The following is a 23,721-nucleotide window of genomic DNA, read 5'->3' as shown; positions in this document are numbered from 1 at the left end:
TAGGCAGCGGAGAGTGCTGCTGGAGTGGCTGTGTTCTCCGATATGATCCATGTGTCAGTGAGAACAACAGGAGACATATTCTTAGAATGATTACACAACAATGCTTAACTACCAGTTCTACCCCACTGAAACCACTCTCAACCACTCAACCAACCAACTCTCTACCCACTCCACTGAACTACCCAAGGTTCATTCTACCCATCCATCCATATAGCCTTCTCATCTATCTAACATTCTATCATCTATTTATCCGTCAAGCTATATATGTATCTATTTATCCATCTATCTATCTATCAATCAGTCTTCATATCTATCTAACCTTCTCTCATCTATATCATCATCTATATCAATCAATCAATCAATCTAACCTTCTCATCTGTCTGGCTATCTTACCCTATCTATCTATCCATCCATCCATCCATCCATCCTATCAACCAACCAACCAACCATGAATTATTCCAAGCAAACCATCTTTAAACTTTATTCGCTACCATAATAAAACTAGCCTATCTCACTTTCATATGTACAGTGGGGGAAATAATTATTTGATCCCCTGCTGATTTTGTTAGTTTGCCCGATTACAAAGAAATGAGCGGTCTATCATTTTTATGGTACTTTTATTTTAACAAATAGAGACAGAATATCAACAAAGAAGTCCAGAAAAAACACATTATATAAAGTTATAAATTCATTTGCATTTGATCGAAGGAAATAAGTATTTGATCCCCAAGCAAAACATGACTTAGTACTTGGTGGAGAAACCCTTGCTGGCAAGCACAGAAGTCAGACGTTTCTTATAGTTGGTCACCAGGTTTGCACACATCTCAGGAGGGATTTTGATCCACTCCTCTTTACAGATCCTCTCCAAATCCTGAAGGTTTCAAGGCTTTTGCTTGGCAACTCGAAGCTTCAGCTCCCTCCACAAATTTTCTATAGGATTAAGGTCTGGAGACTAGCTAGGCCACTCCATGACCTTCTTCTTGAGCCACTCCTTTGTTGCCTTGGCTGTATGTTTTGGGTCATTGTCATGCTGGAAGACCCATCCACGACCCATCCTCAGTGCTCTGGCTGAGGGAAGGAGGTTCTCGTCCAAGATCTTATGGTACATGGCCCCGTCCATTGGCCCCTCAATGCAGTGAAGTCGTCCTGTACCCTTAGCAGAGAAACAACCCCAAAGCATAATGTTTCCACCTCCGTGTTTGACGGTGGGGATGGTGTTCTTGGGATTGTAGCATTCAGCATTTCTCTCCCTCCAAACACGAAGAGTTGAATTTATGCCAAAGAGTTCAATTTTGGTCTCATCTGACCACATCACCTTCTCCCAAGCCTTCTCTGAATCATTTAGGTGTTCATTGGCAAACTTCAGATGGGCCTGTACATGTGCCTTCTTGAGCAGGGGGACCTTGCGGGCACTGCAGGATTTCAATCCGTTACGGTGTAGTGTGTTACCAATGGTTTTCTTGGTGACTGTGGTCCCAGCTGCCTTGAGATCATTACCAAGCTCCTCCCGTGTAGTTCTGGGCTGATCCCTCACCCTTCTCATGATCATCCTTACCCCACGAGGCGAGATCTTGCATGGAGCTCCAGGCCGAGGGCGATTGATGGTTATTTTGTATTTCTTCCATTTTCTAATAATTGCACCAACAGTTGTCTCCTTCTCACCAAGCTTCTTGCTGATGGTCTTGTAGCCCATTCCAGCCTTGTGCAGGTCTACAACTCTTACCCTGATGTCCTTTGAATGTTCTTTGGTCTTGCCCATGGTGGTGGAGAGGTTGGAATGGAAGAGATTGATTCTATTGACAGGTGTCTTTTATACCCATAACAAGCAGAGATTAGGAGTACTTTCTTAAAGTGACAGGAGTAATCTGTGTGCCTCATGGGCATATAACCGGTCTGTATGAGCCAGAATTCTTGCTGGTTTGTAGGGGATCAAATACTTATTTCCTTCGATCAAATGCAAATGAATTTATAACTTGATATAATGTGTTTTTTTCTGGACTTCTTTGTTGATATTCTGTCTCTATTTGTTCAAATAAAAGTACCATAAAAATTATAGACCGCTCATTTCTTTGTAATCGGGCAAACTAACAAAATCAGCAGGGGATCAAATAATTATTTCCCCCATTGTATCTATCTATCTAGTAATCTAGCTATCACGTTCATCTAATATCCATCCATCAAACCAACCAGCCAATCAGTAATCTATTCACCATAATAAGACCATCTCACTTTCGATCAACTACCTAGCCATCATTCTTTAATCCTATAACCCTAACCACTAACCTAAGTCACTACTACTTCACTCCGTATAATCCATAGGCTACTTATTAACCTCTTCAACTGGTGAGGATTGTAACATAACCTATCTATGACCATCTAACATACTATCTTTCAAACCTTATATTTATGTAACCTTTCAACTACCTAGCCATCATCCTTTCTTCCTTTCACCATTCACTACTGCTTCCTTCAGTATAACCCATACTGATTAACCTGTTAATTGTATTGATCTATCCATACATCCCCTCTCATCTATCCATCCTCTCTTTCATCTATCCATTTATCCATCCAACCAACCAACCAAACCATCTATAACTTTATCCACTACCATAATACCTCTCATCCATCTATCTATCTATATACTATCTTTCAAACCTTATATCTACCTAACCTTTCAACAACCTACCCATCATCCTTTCTTCCTTTCACCAGTCACTACTGCTTCCTTCAGTATAACCCATACTATATAACCCATTAATTGTATTGATCTAACCATCCATCCCCTCTCATCTATCCATCCTCTCTTTCATCTATCCATTTATCCATCCATCCAACCAACAAACCAACCAACCAACCAAACATCTATAACTTTATCCGCTACCATAATACCTCTCTATCTATCTATCTATCCATCCATCTAACCTTATCCTATCTATCTAATCTCTTTTCATCTATCTATCTATCAATTAATCCAACCAACCAACCATTCATCCATCCATCCATCCAAGCCATCAACCAAACCATCTTTAACTTTATCTGCTACCATAATAAGTCACTTTCTTTCAACTACCCAACAAATCTATCTGTTAAGCTTTTTGTAATATGGTACATTTAAAGACAATTGCAGGGTTAGCAATCCCACACCCAGTGAAGAGATCAAAGGACAACAGATGGTCTTTGAATATTTGAAGAGTGCAATAAAAGAGGGGTAAGATTAAAGTGAGAAGTCCACTAGAGGGTGTGAACACAATGAATACAATGGATTAGCAGCTGCGGAAACAGGATAGAGTGATCAAAGGACAGGAAAGAGTAATGAACACAGTTGTAAACAGCCAGGACAGATGGCTTGTGTAAACAGCCTGGGCCAATTGATCTTTCAACAGACTGACCGACGCCAGGTCAGGTGGGAGTAGCTCCCTGGATGACGAAATGTAGTTCTTGAATGTTATTGGTGTATGTAGACAGGAACTAGAAGTTTGTTGAATGGAGGGCGTTGATCGGGCGTTACCCGATCCTTCTCTCCACCCTCTCAGAATTGGGCATCTCTGGTTTGCATCCTGGCCGATCGCTCTTTCCAGGTGACCGCTGTCCTCTCCACAAGCCCTCACCACTGGGGTCCCCCAGGGCTCTGTCCTAGGGCCCTTACTATTCTCCCTCTATACCAAATCTCTTGGCTCTGTAATTTCCTCACACGGTTTCTCCTACCACAGCTACGCAGATGACACTCAACTCTTTCTCTCTTACCCCCCTTCTGACTCACAGGTGGCAACACATGTCTCTGCGTGTCTTGCAGACATTTCTGCTTGGATGTCAGCCCACCACCTCAAGGTCAATCTTAACAAGACTGAGCTTCTCTTCCTCCCGGGGAGAGCCTGCCCTCTCCAAGACTTCTCCATCACAGTAGAGAACTGTACTGTGACCTCCTTCCATACAGCCAAGAACCTTGGGGTGATCCTTGACAACCACTTATCCTGTGTGGCGAACATCACAGCGACAGCACGCTCTACAACATCAGAAGGATACGTCCATTCCTCACCAGAGAAGCAGCACAACTTTTGGTCCAAACACTTGTGATCTCTCGCCTTGACTACTGCACTCTTGGCCGGTCTCCCCGCCTCCACCATCAGGCCTCTGCAGCTCATCCAGAATGCTGCCGCCCGTCTGATGTTCAATCTCCCCAAATTCTCCCCTGTCACTCCCCTCCTTCGCACCCTTCACTGGCTCCCGGTAGCAGCTCGCATCAGATTCAAGACCCTGGTGCTCGCCTACCGGGCGGCAAAGGGAACAGCCCCCTCCCTACTTGCAAGCAATGGTCAGCCCCCAAACCCCTGCCCGATCACTCCGCTCTTCCACCTCGGCTGGCCACCTGCCACCGCCGCCTCTACGTGGATGCAGCAGCCGCACTACTTGGTCATGGCTTTTCACTGTCCTGGCGCCCCACTGGTGGAACGAGCTTCCCACTGCTGTCATGACTGCAGAGTCACTACCAATCTTCTGCTGTAGATTGAAGACCCATCTCTTCAGGCTACATCTTAACGGTCCCTCCTAAAGACCTCTTCATCCCCACTACCCCCCTGTACAAGTTTCTCTCCTGTTAAAAAAAAAAATTCCTTCTAGCATTGTGACTGCCAATGGCCCCTGATCCGAGCAGGATTACTTTTTGTTATGATGACTGATGGATAGATGATTCACTTACTTAAACAAATGTATTTGTTGTAAGTCACTTTGGATAAAGGCGTCTGATAAATGCCATAAATGTAATGTAAATGCAATACATATACACTCTGCTAACCTTACTAAGTCCTATAATAAGCCCAACTATGGGAAATTTAAGGTGCAAAAAACGCTGGCCCACTCCCAGTCAACGTATATGGTTATGCCTATAAGCTATGCCTATGCTCAGTTGCAACTCATTTGGTACCTGTTATTTGGCTCAAGTCGTACCTCTAATTAGAAAAGCAAGCCATGACGAATTGGCTAAACTAAGGGTAACACTGAGAAATAAACGTACCTTGACCAAAAATTCTTTGGTGCTATAATTCCATCCTAAGCCTGCAGACTGAGGTAAAAGCCCTCACAGAGGTGTTAGAGTCCCACATGATCCAGTCTCTGAGTGCTATAACTGTGATTTCAAAGGAAGTTGATGAAATCAAGAAGGTAGCATTGCAAAATCGTATGGCTTTAGACATTGTGTTAGCTAAACAAGGAGGCACCTGCACCGTAATCGGAGCAGAGTGATGCTCATATATATCCAATGCCGATCAGGCAGTCCAAGATTTGAGAGATGATACTGCTAAAGGGGGAAAGTGCAGTGCTGTACACGGTGGTATGCTGGGGGGGCAGCATCAAGGAAGGTGACAACAAGATGCTGAACAAGCTTATCCCATTTGTGCGCGACGCAACATTGCATCTACCGCCGGTTGCTGCGTTGCGCAACTCTGAATCTACCGCCAGTTGCTGCGTGGTGCAGCATTTTTGATTTGTCATACTTTTCATGAGTGCAGCATATAATGCACTGTCATTGGTTCAAATACACATGAGGTGGGTCTTGTTGATTTTTTAAAACCACGTGAGCACCCAAATGTCGTGTGGTTCGCCGAAAATCAATCAGACATACACGTGCGTTTAAAAAATCTACAATAAACGCACGTGTATGTCTGATTGATTTACGTGATTTTCGGCGAACCACACGACATTTGGGTGCTCACGTGGTTTTAAAAAATCAACAAGACCCACCTCATGTGTATTTGAACCAATGACAGTCTGACTACCCGCCTGCCTGCCTGCTTACCTGTTTGACCCCTGCCTGCCTGACCAACCGCCTGCCTGACCCTTACCGGACTACCCGCCTACATATCGGCTCATTCAGCCTTTTCTCAATAAATACACCCCAGCTTGGGGTTTCACTGATCTCGGCTCCTAGTCTGTGTTCTGCACTTGGGTTCACCAGTCTGACCGTTACAGTACGATCTAGCCATGGAACCGAACTCAGCAGACACAGCCTCCATTTTGCGAGCCATCTCAACCCAGGGTTCGATCATAGGACAACACTCACAGGCTCTGACTTCTCTCACGGACACCTTCTCTGGACGTGAGTGTCGTATGGAACGACTGGAGGAGGCTTTGATAGACATGTCCAGAAACCTGAAGGAACTTTCCGTTACCGTTAATAGCCTTAGTTCACCCTCCAGCACCCGTGAACCTTCCACCATTTTTAACCACCTGTTACGGACTCTCTTCCCCACCGATAACCCTCAATCCCTCCGCCCGAGCGCTACGGTGGAGATCTTGGGTCGTGTCCTATTACAATGCTCCCTGATCTTTGAACGAAGACCTCATTCTTATGCATCTGACCGCGCTCGCATAGCTTACCTTATCGGATTGATGAAAGGATCCGCTCCCGAGTGGGCCACGGCCATGTGGGAGAGACAAACGGCTGCCTGCTCCTCTTATGACTCTTTCATCCAGGAGATGCGTAAAGTGTTCGACCATCCTGTCTGTGGCAAGGACGCGGCCAAACGGCTCCTCTCTCTCCAACAGGGCTCTTGTAGCGTTGCCGAGGTGGCCATTGAGTTCCGCACTCTCTTGAGCAGGTGGAAAAACGAGGCTCTACAGAGTTCCTTTTTGCATTCCCTCAGTGACATAAAGGATGAGCTAGTATCCCGGGATCAACCTTAAGGTCTGGAACAACTAATTTCTCTCTCCATCCGAGCTGACAATCGGCTCAGTGAGCGCCATAGAGAACGGTCTCAAAGTCCGCTGTTTTTCCCCTCTCCCTTGTCAGCCACGCCCAGGTCCCCACTTCCACACCTTTCTGAGTCCCGCCGAGACAACATGAATATTCCCGAGGCCGAACCCATGCAACTCTGTAAAGCTCGGTTAACACCAGAAGAGAGGGCTCACCGAGTTAAGTCAAATTTGTGTCTCTCAGGGTGAGGTCCGGATGGATCCTAACAAGGTCATGGCGGTTAGGCAATGGCTTGTTCCGATTACGTTGAAGCAGCTGCAGCGTTTTCTGGGATTTGCTCATTTTTATCGGAGGTTCATTCGCGACTACAGTCGCACCCCTCATCGCTCTCACCTCCACCGCCAATCCTTTTCGGTGGACTGAAGAAGTGGAGAGAGCGTTTCGGGACCTCAAGTGCCGGTTCAGTTCCGCGCCAGTCCTGACTCAACCTGACCCAGACCTCCAGTTCGTGGTGGAGGTTGATGCATCAAATACTGGGATGGGAGCTGTTCTCTCTCAAAGATCAGCCAGCGACAGTAAGCTTCACCCCTGCGCCTTTTTCTCTCTGCGAGACGAATTACGACGTGGGCAACTGGGAGCTATTAGCGGTGAAGTTGGCCCTGGAGGAATGGCGCCATTGGCTGGAGGGAACAGCTCTCCCCTTTATCATACGGACGGACCACAAGAACCTCTCATACAGTCAATCGGCCAAACGTTTAAACTCGTGACAAGCCAGGTGGGCTCTGTTTTTTGGTCGCTTCAATTTCAGTTTAACTTACCGTCCAGGGTCTCGAAACGTCAAGCAGGAGCAGCACTCCGCGATGGGAGAGATGGCGACGGCGAGAACTGAGGACCGTGCCCTCCTCCGGGAGCTCGTCGGGGCCATCAAAGTGGGACCGGCGCCCGGGTCAACACAAGGTCCCCCCAAGGTCCACCTCCAGAAGATGGGGGACCTGGACGACCCGGAGGCGTTCCTGGCGGTGTTTGAGGAGACGGCGAGTGGGCGTACCATCTGCTGCCCCTCCTGTCAGGCGAGGCGCAGCTTGCTGCCCACAGCCTGCCAACGGCCGCCCAGCGGGATTATCCCTCCCTAGCCCGGGCGATTCGAGACCGCCTGGGCCTCACCGGCCGTGAGCCGGCCCTTTGCTTACGCCCAGCGGCTGCGGGACAGCGCGTGGTGGCGGCTGGACCCAGGGAACAGCTCGGCGGAGGAGGTCGGGGACCGGGTGGTGATGGAGCAGTTCCTCACGGGGCTCCCGGCCCGGACCGCCGCCTGGGTCCAGTACCACGGCCACCCAGTATCTCGCGGCCACCGTTACCTTGGCGGAGGACCATCTCTCCCTCCCGCCGCAGAAGACGACCAACGACGACCAACCCGGAAGGAGCCGTGGTGCCGGAGGAGGAGAGGCCGGCGCCCGCCCCGAGGACGAGATGGCAGGGGCAGGCATGTCGAGAACCAGCCCTGGCCCCACAGGAAGTACCTTGAGCGGCAGGGGGGGTGTGTTGGCAATGCGGACGGCCGGGCCATGTTCAGGCGAATTGCCCAGTGATGGAGGTGGGGCAGGTCGTTCGCATCGGCAACATACCGGGCCCTCCCCCTGGACCAGGAGAGGCGTATTGTGTTCCGGAAAGGATACAACACGATACGCACCAGGCGTTCTTGGATTCGGGCTGCATGCAGTCCATGATCCAGGAGCGCCTGCTTCGACCGGGGGCATTGTTAAAGGCATCTAGGGTGTTGGTGAAGTGTGTGCATGGGGACATTCACGAATACCCTGTGGTCGCTATCGAAATTCATTATGAGGGAAAAAAGCATAGTGTACAGGCGGCGGTTAGCCCGCACCTCACGCATCCCCTTGTTCTGGGTGTAGATTGGGAGGGGTTTCCTCAAGCGGTAAAGCGGGCTACCGGGGGAGGTGTGAGGCGTGTAATGTGCTCTGTGCCGAGGAGCCAGAGCCGGCGGGGGGGTCTCAACCCGAGATTTCCCCGCCGAACTATCCGCTGCTAGGTGACTTCCCCCTCGAGCAGTCTCGTGACGAGACCCTACGATCGGCCTATGACCAAGTGATAGCGATTGATGGTACTTTGGTACGGCAAGCCCAGGAGCGTCAAAAGCGCCTATACGACAGGGGAACTAACCTGCGAGAATTTACACCGAGAGACAAGGTGCTCGTACTGTTACCCACCTCCAGCACGAAATTACTCGCGAAGTGGCAAGGGCCGTTTGTGGTCACACGTCGCATGGGGGACGTGGATTATGAGGTAGTACGCTCGGACCGGGGGGATAGCTTGCAGGTGTATCACGTATATCTCCTTAAAAAATGGAACGACGTGGTCACTGTTGCTCTGGCTACAATAATTCCAGAGAGAGATGAGTTCGGACCGGAAGTCCCAAAATCAAAAGTTAGCACTCCGGTCGGTATTGATAACCATCTCTCTGCTAGCCAGGCCACGGACGTTGCAGATTTGCAAGCTAGGTTCGCTGACGTGTTCTCTCCCCTGCCCGGTCGGACTACGCTTATCGACCACCATATAAAAACGCAGCCGGGTTTAACGGTGCGCACGCGTCCCTATAGGTTGCCGGTACACAAACGAGACATTGTGTGCAAGGAATTGGAAGCCATGCTGGAGCTGGGTGTGGTCGAGGAGTCCCGCAGTGACTGATGTAGCCCCATTGTGCTTGTCAACAAGCCGGATGGGTCTATACGGTTCTGTGTGGATTATAGAAGGGTTAATGCGGTCTCCAAATTCGATGCCTACCCGATGCCCCGGGTTGACAAGCTCTTGGACCGGCTTGGCACGGCCACATTTTTTACGACATTGGATTGCACGAAGGGATACTGGCAGATTCCCCTCTCGCCGGTATCCCGGGAGAAGACTGCATTCTCCACTCCGCTCGGATCAGTTCACGGTGCTCCCTTTCGGGTTGTTCGGAGCCCCAGCCACTTTCCAGCGCCTCATGGACCGCATTCTGCGGCCGCACTCTGCCTATGCTGCTGCCTACCTGGATGACATTGTCATTTACAGTGACACCTGGGCGCAGCGTGTGGCTGCTGTTCTGCGATCCCTGAGGCAGGCGGGGCTGACGGCCAACCCGAAAAAGTGCGTGATCAGGCGGAGGGAGATCCGGTATCTGTGTATCCAGTGCCCTCCTAATCTACCAGTATTCGTTTCACCTGTGTGTTCTGTCCCCTGTTTGTTATTTATAGCCTGTGTGTTTCCCCATGTCCTTGTCAGAGATTCTCCCTGTTTTGTTCGTGTATACCCTGTCTGCCAGTCGGTCCTGTATTTCCAGTTGTTTACCCCGTTGCCGTATTCCGTGTTCGCAATTTCCTAAGTTCTACGTTATGCCACTTGTGAAGTGAGTACCTTAGTTATCGGAGCTTAGTTTTCTCCACTTTTATTTTTACCTTTTTCCCCACAGTGTTTGTTTGTGTATCGTGCCCCGATCATCCCAATTAAAGTAAACGTCTTGTCCTTACACCTTTTTGTCTGAGTATTTCTCCGCACTTGGGTCCACCGCATCAGCACTGCTAACAAGAGGCCAAAGGCAACTTTGAAGGACTTACAAGTCTTTATGGCTGGGACTGGTCTGTCTGTGCATGTGACAACAATCTCACAAGCTTTACACAAAGCTGGCCTGTATGGCAGGGTAGCAAGAAAGAAGCCTTTTCTGAAAAAGTGCCACACTCAGTCTCGTTTGTGCTATGCAAAAACACACCTGGAAGATTCTGTTGCCATGTGGAAAAAGGTTTTATGGTCAGACGAAACTAAGATTGAACTTTTTGGACTGAACTCCAAGCGCTATGTTTGGCGAAAACCAAACACAGCACACCACCCAAAACACACCATACCTACTGTGAAGCATGGTGGTGGCAACATTATGTTGTGGGGATGTTTCTCTTCAGCGAGGACTGGGCAATTGGTCAGGATTGCAGGGAAAATGGATGCTGCCAAGTACACCCAAATTCTTGAGGACAACCTGCGTCCCTCTGCTAGACAGCTGAAGATGGGCAGGTCATTCACCTTCCAACACGACAATGATCCTAAACATGCCGCCAAAAGAACAACGCAGTGGCTTAAGGATAGAAAGGTGAATGTCCTTGAGTGGCCAAGTCAAAGAGAGAATATAGTATACACTTTGTGACAAAAGGTGATGACGTCACATGAATTTAATCATCAAAAATAATACTTGAAAATTATAAGTCCCGCCCCTTTGGGGCGGATGTGGTGGGCTGTTGATGCTTGCACAATGAGGCGTGGGTGAGAGGCTAAGGTGTTCTGCTGATTGCAAGATTAGATGTAGGAACTTGACAGTTTTATGGGGTGGGTGTTGTTGTTTGCCCAATGAGACGTGGGTGAGATGCCAAGGTGTTCTGGTGTTTGTGAAATTAGTTTTAGCAACTTGACAGTTTATTGAGGATGTGGTCACCCCTCATAGGATATAGAACCGTGAGAATGGTTGGATTAGGGGGGGGCCTTTTCTCTTTCTAGGAACCCAGGGGCCCTGAACTGTCTGAAGACCAACCGAGGTCCAGCTAAAGTTTGTCACTGATAAGGGCTGTGTGATGTGTGGTGATGACTTTATGCAGCATACATACATCTGTCAAAATTGCATATGAGGCTTAAAATAAAAGTTCAATACTGAGGGTTAAAATGTGCAATTAAAAAAAAAAGGCAATTAAAAAATGGTTAGGCTGCTACTCTAGTGGTAGTAATGTGTTCAATAATGAAGGGTTAGGGTTAATAAAATGGGGAATTAAAAAAATGGTTACATTTTTAAAGATGTTTAGTTTCAAACAAGGGTATGACCCATGTCGCGGGGGTGTCACTGACAAGATCACGTGTTTCCCGGGCAAAAGGTGTATGGGTGTTGATGCTTGCACAATGAGACGTGGGTGAGAGGACAAGGTGTTCTGCTGTTTGTGAAATTAGATTTAGGAACTTGACAGTTTTAGGGGGTGGGTGTTGTTGTTTGCCCAATGAGACGTGGGTGAGATGCCAAGGTGTTCTGGTGTTTGTGAAATTAGTTTTAGCAACTTGACAGTTTATTGAGGATGTGGTCACCCCCCATAGGATATAGAACCATGAGAATGGTTGGATTAGGGGCGTTTTCTCTTTCTAGGAACCCAGGGGCCCTGAACTGTCTGAAGACCAACCAAGGGCCAGCTAAAGTTTGCCACTGATAAGATCATGTGTTTCCCGGGCAAAAAGGTGTATATATATGTGAGCCTGAGAGCTGGTCACAAAGGCCCAAAGACTTGAGACAGCGGCATCTGATCAATCTCTCTCTCCACCATGGAAGATGTACGTAAGTTTTTTCCTATGTGTTTCCCATCCAGCTGGTGTAAGGGAGGGTTTCTGTAAGAGAGGTAATCTTTAATCTTTCCAGATCAAACAATTGGCTCTTCAAGGCTTCATTCGTCACCTCGTCGTGAACGTCAAATAGCACGTGTTTCTCCATATCGCCCCTGGAGGGATGCTCCAGGTATGTTAAATAAATCAATAAATCCACAAATTATTAAATACATAATTAAATAAAAACTAGCTGTAACCTGCTTCTCTTCTTTTTACAATGGAACCAGAGGGTTACAACGATGAAGATTCTGGACCCCACGACACCTTCATGCTCTTCCATTCGCCAGACAGCGACAGCGAGGCCTATTTGCCGACGTCACCACGGGCTTCTCTCTACAGCGAGGATGCGCAGCTGCAAGGACTGAACCATCTAGAGGAGAATCGCCAAGGTTTTTATGATGTTGATGATGAAGATGTTCAAATGTCTCCCATCCTCAGTCGAGATGAGCATGTTGATAGTGGTCGCCATGATGCTGTTCTCTCAGCTTATTATGAAGGCCTCGATGATGGCATGGATATAGCTACAGTGTCTGATGATGATGGTTCAGAGACCGATTCTGTGAATAGTCTAGATTTTGAGCGGAGTTTGATCAGCATTGAAACGAGGTTGCATACGGCCCGGTTGTTACGTGTGAGATCCAGAAATATAGCTCACCCTGATGATCGGCGTAGTAGCCTTAGACAGATACGAAGGCGTACAGGCCTATTGAAACGTATCGCAAGACGTCTGTTTACTGCTTAAAAAGTCACAGTTTCCTTCAAATTAATAATATTTTTAAAAAAAATGGCTGAATCTGACAGGGTTAATCATCATGATATTCCTCTTGACCTCATGCAAATGGTCAATGATCTTAATACGTCTAGTGTTGTTAGGGAGTTTGATCATGTAAATCCTCCGATACAACCGGTGCATCCCGTTCAAGATTCAAGATTCAAAGTGTTTATTATCATTGGCACAGTAGAAAACATGTTTCCCTGTACAACGAAATTCTTACTTTGCTGTCCGCAGAATGCCAACCAATGTAAAATATACAATACAAAAGAATATACAATATATACTAAACAAATGTACAAGACAGCAAAATTTAAGGCATAAAATAAGAATAGCAGCAATAATAATAATAAACAGTGCAAACGTAGCAGTGCAATTATGCAAACTGGTTATGAGGTAGTAGGGTTATATTAGTCTTAATCTCCTATGGGTTGTTTAGGAGCCTGGTGGCAGTGGGAAAGAAGGAGTTCTTTAGTCTGGTTGTCCTGCATTTAACACTTCTGTACCTCCGGCCTGAGGGTAGAAGTGTGAACAGTCCGTGCTGGGGGTGGGTGGGGTCCTTGAGGATGGAGGCGGCTCTCCTGTGGACTCTGCGGTGGTAGATGCTCTGCAGGGAGGGCAGTGGAGTCCTGGTGATTTTCTCAGCGGTCTTCACCACTCTCTGCAGGCGTCTGCGGTCCATAGCAGTAGTGCTGCCGTACCACACAGTGATACAGCTAGTTAGGATGCTCTCAACAATGCAGCTGTAGAAGTTGCTGAGGATCTTGGGCGACATGCCAAACTTCCTCAGCCTCCTCAGAAAGTACAGCCGCTGTTGGGCCTTCTTAACCAGCTGAGTGGTGTTAAGTGTCCAGGTGAGGTCCTCGCTGATGTGGACGCCCAGGTATTTGAAACTGCTCACCCTCTCTACTTCAAGCTCCCGGATGTACAGTGGCCGATGAGGTCCCCTCTTCTTCCTCATGTCCACTATCATCTCCTTCGTCTTGTCCGTATTGAGGGTGAGGTTGTTGTCCTCGCACCATGTTACCAGACTGGCCACCTCCCTCCTGTAAGCCGCTTCGTCCCCACCAGTGATGCATCCTATCACTGCGGTGTCGTCTGCAAACCAGTCGGCAGCGCACCTGCGCCCTATCGCCAATCAGCATACCTGCGACCCCATTCAGCACCCTATAAGAACCCTGACCGGTCATTACTCCAGTGCCAGAACATACTGTGACTAATGGTAACTTTACTCATGACCAGCAGACGCTTCAGCCCTCCAGAGAACCCTTGTGAATTCCTTGTGTCTTGTTTTCTCCTTGTGACCTACCCTGTTCTCCTGTGCCCCTCCAGAACCCTCGTCTTCCTCGGACCCTCTCGTCAACCCATTCCACGGACCTAGCCCCTACCTGAACTTCGGCCCCCTACCCCTTTCAGCTACTGGACCTCCCGCTAACGACCCCTGGACCAAACCCCGACTACCCCTTCGGATTATCCCACAGCTTTTTCCCCTCCCCTGAACACTGGACCTCCTGCTATCGACCCCCAGACCGGACAACTTTCTTTTTCTTCAACTTTCCGACGACTCTCTCTGGATTACCTTACTCTTCCCCTTCCCTTATCCCTATTATTATTATTATTATTATTATTATTATTATTAAATACGCCTTTGGGCTAAATACTACTACCCTCTCTGTGTGCTGTCATTTGGTTCCTCAGGCGTTCCTGTGTAATAAGTTTGACCGTTGTGACGTTGACATTGTGTATGTTATGCTTCATCGCCTTGCAGCTGCAAGAACAAATCTGAGGACTGTGTTTCCTTATCTGTGGTATGCAAATTACTGGAGCAAGTTGTTTTCTTCATGGATTCAATTAAACAAGAAGGGCATTGTGCAGATGATCATTGACTCTTCCAATAAAATATTGGATGTCATATACAAGGACATCCAGGAACTTAAAACTAGTCTCCAGTTTAGGCAGAGGGATGTGGATGATCTAAGAACAACCAATGTCAAAATCACTGGCCAGGGCAGCACCTTGCAATCGGATTCATCCACAGTGTGCGAGAGCCTCCTTGCCTTACCAGGAAGGCTACTTAGAAAACCAGTCAAGAAGGTATAACCTTGTCATCAACGGCCTCCCAGAATCGGCAAGTGAGAAGTAGTCTGAATCCGAAGAAAAGGTACGGAAGATGTTAGAAACTGGATTTAGACCCCCAACAGATTGAAGTGGAGTGTGCACACCGGTCTGGCAAAGCTGCCTCCAAGGGGGACAGACCCAGGCCAATTGTCGTGAAGCTCCTTAGACACAAGGACAAGTTGGCCATCCTGGAAAGGGCCAAACGACTGAAAGGCTCCAATATCTACATTAACGAGGATTACTCCAAAGCGGTTCGACAGAAGCGTAAGGAGTTAAAAGTAGCGTGGAAACGTGGTGACGCCTACCTAAGACACAACCAACTTATCATCCATCCCCCTGTGCATGATCTCTTACCACTATTCAATGCTGATCTATGTGAATTTCACTGTACCTCACTACCCAAGGCCTACTTATAACTATTACTCAGAGGAATCTTTCAATCTTTCAATACGGAGGAATATATCGTAGGGCTCCTTTGCGACCTGGAGTACCCGCTGCTGGATTTTGATCAGAATCAGAATCAGAATTATTTTATTTGGCCAAGTATATTTGCACATACAGCAAATTGACTTGGTGAGGTTGGTGTATGGACATAAAAAACAAACAGCAAATATTGACAAGAAATTTTAGTCTTAGTCTTGATTGACCGGAACCTTTTGCCGGATGGAAGTCTATGGAAGAGGTTGTGACCAGGATGGGAAGGATCTTTCCTGCTCTCTTACTGGTCCTGGAGTGGAACAGGTCCAGGAGAGATGGCAGGTTGCAGCCGATGACCTTCTCGGCTGACCGAATGATCTGCTGCAGTCTGCCTTTGTCCTTGGCAGTGGAGGCAGCGAATCAGATGATGATCGATGAGCTGAGGATGGACTCAATGATGGCCATGTAGAACTCGATCATCACTTTCTGTGGCATGTTGAATTTCTTCAGCTGCCGCAGGAAGAACATCCTCTGCTGGGCCTTCCCCCCTCGTCATGAGACTGCTCGAGGGGGAAGTCGCCTAGCAGCGGATAGTTCGGCGGGGAAGTCTCGGGGTGAGGCGCCCCCGCCGGCTCCGGCTCCCCGGCAGTGTCGCGAGGCACCGCCTCGGCACAGAGCACATTACACGCCACACACCTCCCTAGCTGTCGTGCACGCATCCCGGTAGCCCTCTTTACCGCTTGAGGAAACCCCTCCCAATCCACACCTAGAATCAGGGGATGCGTGAGGCGTGGGCTAACCGCCGCCTGTACACTATGGTTTTTCCCCTCAAAATGAATTTCGATAGCGACCACCGGATATTCGTGAATGTCCCCATGCACACACCTCACCCGCACCCTCGATGCCTTCAACAATGCCCCCGGCCGAACCAGGCGCTCCTGGATCATGGACTGCATGCAGCCCGAATCCAAGAATGCCTGGTGCGTATCATGTTGTATCCTTACCGGAATACGATACGCCGCTCCTGGTCCGGGGGGAGGGCCCGGTATATCGCCGATGCGGACGACCTGTCCCACGTCCATCGCCCGACACTCGGCCTGCACGTGGCCCGGCCGTCCGCACCGCCAACACACCCCCCCTGTCGCTCGAGGTGCTCCCTGTGGGGCCGGGGTCGGTTCCGGATAGGTGCGCCCCTGCCATCTCGTCCTCGGGGCGGGAGCCGGCCTCTCTCCTTCTGCTCCCCCGGCTCCTCCTGGGCGTTGGCCCCCCCCCCTTGCCGCGGGGCCGGGGTTGGTCGTTGTGGCCCCCGCGGTGGGAGGGAGAGATGGTCCTCGGCCTGTCCGACGGGGGTCTGGAGGTCCTGGGGGCGGTGGTACTGGACCCAGGCGGCGATACGGGCCGGGAGTCCCGCGATGAACTGCTCCATTACCACCCGGTTCCCGACCTCCACTGCCGAGTTGTTCTCGGGGTCCAGCCACCGCCATGCGCTGTCCCCCAGCCGCTGGGCGAAGGTGAAGGGCCGGCACCCCTCCTCCAATGTCAGGGCCCGAAACCGGCGCCGGTGTTCCTCCGGTGTCAGGCCCAGGCGGTCCCGAATCGCCCGGGCCAGGGACGTGTAATCCCGTTGGGCGGCCGCCGGCAAACTGTGGGCCGCGAGCTGCGCCTCCCCTGACAGGAGGGGCAGCAGATGGTAGGCCCACTCTCGGACCGGCCACCCCGAGATCCTTGCCGTCCCCTCGAACACCGCGAGGAACGCCTCTGGGTCGTCCAGGTCCCCCATCTTCTGCAGCTGGACCTTGGGGGGACCTGGTGCCGCTCCGGTCCCCGGCGCCGGCCCGCCGGCCCTGGTGAAGTCCTGGAGGAGGGCACTGTCCGCGACCCTCGCCGCCGTCAGCTCCTCCAGCGTCGCCTGCTGGGTCTGCTGCAGGGCCGTCTGTTGCTCGAGGACGAGCGTTATCCTCGATATTGCTGCTGTTAGCGTCTCCATCTTCCGCCTTTACTCTGTGCCCCACGTTGGCCGCCAATTGTAACAAAGTCCGTTGTACACAGAGGCAGACGCAGCGTTTGAGTTAAGGGAACAGCTTCCCGTTTATTCATTAAGCGAATTGTCAATACTGTTTGGGCTTTCCAGCCTCTGGCGAAAGTCTCTCTCTCGTGTCCGCCGTTCCCAGCTCACCTCGCCTACTGAAATGGCAGAAGCACACACATCTTAAACATTCGCCGACGAGACTTAATTCGCAGCAGGTGTGCAACAAAAGTCTCGCCGACACAACCCCGGCCACGGTCCTGTAGCTCCCTCTACAGGCCGAACGCTGCATGTCCCCCCACAGAGATGATCTGAGCTTTGTGACATGGCGCGTTATCCTGCTGGAAGTAGCCATCAGAAGTGGTCTTAAAGGGATGGACATGGTCAGCAACAATACTCAGGTAGGCTGTGGCGTGACCCTACCATCTGAATGTCGCAGCAGAAATCGAGACTGATCAGACCAGGCAACGTTTTTGCAATCTTCTATTGTCCAATTTTGGTGAGCCCGATCGAATTGTAGCCTCAGTTTCCTGTTCTTAGCTGACAGGAGTGGCACCCGGTGTGGTCTTCTGCTGCTGTAGCCCATCTGCTTCAAGGTTCGACGTGTTGTGCATTCAGAGATGGTCTTCTGCATACCTTGGTTGTAACGAGTGGTTATTTGAGTTACTGTTGTCTTTCTATCATCTCGAACCAGTTTGGCCATTCTCCTCTGACCTCTGGCATCAACAAGGCATTTTCGCCCAGAGAACTGCCGCTCACTGGATATTTTCTCTTTTTCAGCCCATTCTCTGTAAACCCCAGAGATGGTTGTGTGTGAAAATTCCAATAGATCAGCAGTTTCTGAAATACTCAGACCAGCCCATCTGGCACCAACAACCATGCCACGTTCAAAATCACATTTCTTCCCCATTCTGATGCTCGGTTTGAACTTCAGCAGGTCGTGTTGACAATGTCTACATGCCTAAATGCATTGAGTTGCTGCCATGTGATTGGCTGATTAGATATTTACGTTAACGAGCAGTTGAACGGGTGTACCTAATAAAGTGTGTATAGTTTGGCTAAAATAAATTAAAAGAACATTCAGATTCTCCCCTTCTGCTGTGATACGTCTTATAAAACAGGAGGACATTAGTCCATAGCAATAATGTGTTTGAGAATGAATTAATATATATTTAGAAATTGCAAACAGATAACACGCAGAACTCTGTTCAATGAGGTTCAAAAATGTTTATATCGAAACAGCCCATGACCCTTCATCTAGGCACTTCCTGTGGACACCTTCAAATCAGGGCCTCCCATGGATCCTTTAAGAATTGACCGTTATGCACAGGGTGTAAAAGGCTGTCAGCATATAACTGCAGGGACAGACTACAGACTACATGTTAAGTGGTAACTAAGCCATTTCCTGGGGACATAAGAAGCTGCAATTTAACACTGAGTATCCATATAAGTTCACAATAGATTGGGTGAAAAGACGGTTTGCTAGCTCAATTGCAGCCCATAGACAGGCTTTGGTTCTCTTAGCGCAGCAGGCAATGGTTCTCTATGGGAGAAGGCAGTGTTTTTTTATGGGGCGACCTTTGGCCCTCTTTTCACTGTGAAGGGTTAATTTAACTCAGTTAAGTGTACACTTGTGTTAATTGAGGAGAGTCTGCTGAGCCTGTACATAGCTGAGTCATGTTTCTGGCCTCAACCATTCTGAAGCTGTGATTCAAAGCAAAATCAAATTGAGGGGTAGGCTTCAAAAGCGGCCTAATTAGTTGCCACCATGACCAGTGGGCATGGTTCAAATAACATTTTTGGACTTTCATTAGGGGTCTCACAGATGATGTCCTGTTCTGTGTCACATTCTGACCCATTGCAACACGTTTGGGGTTTATTAAAGTGCCGGTATAGGTCTAGAAATCTGGGAGGGCCAAAAAGGTGATTTGAGAGAAACCTAACTAGGTTACTTGAGGGACCATGCTCATGTATGAGCAGGATTTATGCGAAATGAGATGCGTTGGACAACCCAATCCTAAACCCTAGCAATAATCTAAGGGTTAGGGTTGAGAACAGGTTCGAAAACAAACTGCTATTTGCAGGTATTATTCAAACCTGCTGTGGGGTGGCAGGTGGCCTGGTTAGGTTACTGGTGTCATATCTAAGGCTCCTACCACTGCCGTTGTGCCCTTGAGCAAGGCACTGAATATGGCAGCCCTGTGCCCAGAGCTCTGTTCTTGTGTGTGTGAGTGAGTGTGTGTGTGAAATTCCTACAATTGATGAGAATTGATTGCATGGCCAAATAAAGAGTCTTCTTCTAGTATGCAGGTATTAAAAATAATGTGTCCCATAGCAGGTATCATTAATAAACCTGCTGCTACCGGGTTTTATTTGTAAACCTGCTTGGGAACAGGTTCCAAAACAACCTGTTATTTGCAAGTCTTATCAAAAACCTGCTGCTAACAGGTTTTATTTGTAAATCTGATTGGGAACAGGTTGTAAAAGAACCTGTTATTTGCAGGTATAATTGAAACCTGCTGTATGCAGGTTCAAGGAGGAATGTGCTGCTAGCCGGTATCATACCTGCCACTTGCAGGTTTGTGGGAGCTTGTATGAACATGCTATATGCAGATATTTTCAAGGGTAGCAGTGTGGATTGACAGCAGTCTATAAAGGCTTTTGAACTGAGTCAGAGCATAGAGCCATCTTCCACAAAGTGCTAACGTCTTACATTTACCTATTAATGACTATGTAATAACATATTTATATAATGTTGTTACTATAGTAGCCTAATTACAATGTCACTATACTGGCATAGAGGCAACTTAATGTAAAGTGTGTACCCCTAAACTGTTATCATACAACTAGCTAGCTAGAACACTAAATACTAGGTCTATAAACTAGGTAGCTAGCTGGGTAACATTAGCTAGCTAGCAATGACAGACTGACAGCCACAACTCCCTAGCTTGCTATCTGATTTACAACAGAGCTTGGACCATCTAGTTATTAATAAAAGTAAAGAAATGACATCAGGTAGCCATCAACGGAGCAAGAAGTTACATAGTTATTAAGCTAGCTACTGACTAACAGTGGTGTCGTTGTGGCTGAGCGGATAGCTGGCTAATCTGCAGTGTATAGCCGGGACATTACACAGTAGCACACACAATATTGATATTACGCAATTGTTTTGATATACAGTTACCATGAGATAAGTTGCCCTTCTCATTCTTACAATAACCACAAAGGTAGCCGTCATCGTACCCGAAACACTTTACTATAGTATATGCACCTCCCCCTGCCACCTTCAACGTTTGCTAAAGCTAGCTACCCGATGTTGTTATGAGTAAACACCACCCCCTTCACGCGTATCTATAGAAGCGCTAAACAAATATTAATGTGCTGATGAAACGGGGCTATAGCGCACCGTTTCCTAAAGTGGGAATGCATCCGATGACCGACACATTAGGAGCTCTGATCATGATTGTGGATTTTTACTTGATGTTATGAAACATATGTTGACGCAATTCAGTTGACAGAACATTTGTTCAGAGGAAAAACAGCTTTGCTGATCAACAACCAGCACATCAATTAGTGATTACAATAAAAGGATAAGAGGTTCCAAATGTAGAATGTCAAATACTGTAAAATAATGCATAATGATATGGATACAGTAGGCTTAAGTGAGTGTGTATATGGGGTATGGGGCGGTGTTTGTGGGATAGTGAAAAGTCCACTTTTGTAACTAACCTTTTCAGATTTGTTCTGAGCTATGGTTAGTTGACCATGTGTTTTCCCCAGGACCAAATACAGAGTTTGCAACTCTATTGTCCAGCCCTAGAAAACAGTCAAGCTTGATTTGCATGACAATAGAATACAATCTAAAGGGAGCATGAGTTTGACATGTGCTCAGTGTCATGTGGGCAATAGCAGTTTGTGCTGACATGATAACTCACCTGATTTTAATAACAATGCTTTCAGACACATAAAAGCCTCCAGGACGTGGACAGACCTGTCCTGTTGACCGTCACAGTCATGATGGGTAAGGTAAGCAGACTATATAATTGTCCTAAAAACATTACAAACAGCCATTTCAAGTTGCATTCCAGAGGGTTGGTCATAACGTTTTTTTGTTTCATGTCTGAAATCTTAAGTTTTGGATGGTCCCATGAAGATACTCATACATACATATTTGCTCCCTCAACCAATTCAATTGGAATACATTTCACTTTCACTTGGCTCTATATTTAGGGTTAGGGTTGAATTAAATATAGATTAGATAGCCTATGTGCACCTATGTGCCTTTTCACCCCAAGGTACACATTTGATGACGTGGTAGATTCAAAAGTGGAGTGAATTTCAGCATTCCCACTAGCTGTGGTGCCTCTGTTTAGATCATCTTCTATGAGGGCAGAAATTTTGAGGGACGCCATTATGAGTGCAGTGGTGACTGTGCTGACATGCACTCCCACTTCTCTCGTTGCAACTCCATCCGAGTGGACAGTGGGTGCTGGATGGCCTATGAGAAGCCCAACTACTCTGGGTACCAGTACATGCTAACACGGGGGAAGTACCCCGACCACCACCGCTGGTCTGGCTTCAACGACTGCATCCGCTCCTGCCGCATGATCCCTGCTGTGAGAACTGCTCCCTTTTATATTAACAAACATACAGCACCACTCATTCATAAACAATTCTGACACCTAGCTAATGGCCACTTACCTAAAACTGTGCACTTAAATAACATGTCAGTAAATAACATGGCAATCATCTAGACATTGAAAATGAGGGTTTCAGTTTCAAGCCATTTTCTCTTTGCGTAGTACAACGGAAACTACAGGATGAAGATCTTCGAGAGATCAGACTTTGGAGGGAAGATGATGGAGCTGAGTGATGATTGCCCTAACCTGCAGGACCGCTTCCACCTGCGAGACGTTTCCTCCTGCAACGTCATGGAGGGCTACTGGATCCTCCACGAGCACCCCAACTACAGGGGGCGTCAGTACTTCCTGCGACCTGGGGAGTACAACAAGCACAGTGATTGGGGTAGCATGAGCTCCACCATTGGGTCTGTGCGTCGTGTCACAGAGCTGAAACAAACCCAATAAAGCCTCTCTGAAAGCAAGGCGAGATCTCTCTCACAACCTGCAGAAGTTTACATACAGTACAGGAGATGAGTTCATCTCGACACATGGTTAGTATCAGGGAATAAAGATGCAAATGTCCTTTTGAAAATGAGACCACTTGATAAGCATATGGCTGAAATGAAACAGTGGCTTGGAATCCTGGTATAGCTGTACAAGGAGTATTTAGATAGGAGTCCATGGCTTTATGCAAGTGCATACATGTTTACACACACTTTCCCCTCACACTGAAAATAGTGAATCTATGTATAGTAGACACAGTGAATTAATTGTTTTACTAATGCAGTATGCAGATTTGAAGCAGGTGCAATTTCGGGTGCAATTTCTAACTGAGGAGCCTGCTTACATTTTGTTGTTTTAACATATTTCAGACCTAAACCGAAAACCCATGAACTTCATCTGTGGTAAGGCAAAGAAACTTTGTTATCCTGTCCATGTAGAAATGTTTAGAAGACAAAGAAATCACAGCAATTCATGTTTGAAGTGTATAGCAATTACATGTTGGTGTTTTTGATGTTCACTTCAAGTAAACCAAGTTAGATCATTCAAATTTTGTGATAAATCACAAGAATTGTTCATGAAATAAATCTGTAAATCAAGCGTCCAAAATATTTTCTTTTGCCATAGTGTAACTGTGTGACACATAAAATATCAAGTGAGGAACTGTACAGCAGATTTATTCAGAGTATCTGTGGCAAGGAGAGACAGTAACACTTTTACTGAGGACCAGGACTGGCACAAAACATATGAAAGAACATGATGAAAAGACTGGGAGAAGAGTTCTTGGTAGAAAAATAATGACAGTCACAGTTATCAAGTTGGGCCAATTACCAATAACTACTACAAATATATTTTCTATCATTATAAAAATCGGGAGGGACGAAACTAGTAGAAAACATCCTATGCACACACCTAACTGGTGTGACTGTACAAAACATTCTGTTGAGACCTTTAGCATCTCCAACTACAGAGGATCGTCATCCAACACTCTTGATGGTGTTGGGCCGAAAAAAATATTTTCACCATTCTCGATTCTCTGCAACCCTATCCTCACCCCCTCATCACCATTCAATATCCAGGGGAATTGTAAAGAGGAGGTCTTCTTGCTTTGAATGCTCTGATAGAGCAGATTCATGAAAGCAGCAAGGAAGCTGTCCTGAATGTGGTTTGTTTAGCAGTT

At 47.7% G+C, this 23,721-nt stretch overlaps 1 protein-coding gene across 1 annotated transcript; it reads left to right on the top strand.

Moving 5' to 3' along the window:
* Positions 1–21,384: 21,384 nt before the first annotated feature.
* LOC310823660 (gamma-crystallin S-1-like) lies at positions 21,385–22,505 on the top strand (the record flags this gene model as incomplete). Its single annotated transcript, XM_083696537.1, has 3 exons — positions 21,385–21,444; positions 21,792–22,034; positions 22,221–22,505. Exons 1-3 carry the CDS (start codon positions 21,433–21,435, stop codon positions 22,503–22,505), a joined length of 540 nt encoding a protein of 179 aa, XP_083552663.1. The 5' UTR covers positions 21,385–21,432.
* Between the last annotated feature and the right edge of the window lie 1,216 nt (positions 22,506–23,721).

The sequence above is a fragment of the Argentina silus genome, assembly GCF_951799395.1.
Source record: "Argentina silus genome assembly, chromosome: Y".
Classification (NCBI taxonomy): Eukaryota; Metazoa; Chordata; class Actinopteri; order Argentiniformes; family Argentinidae; genus Argentina; species Argentina silus.
The sequence above is the reverse complement of the archived record's forward strand: the minus strand, read 5'-3'. Positions and strand labels throughout refer to the sequence as shown.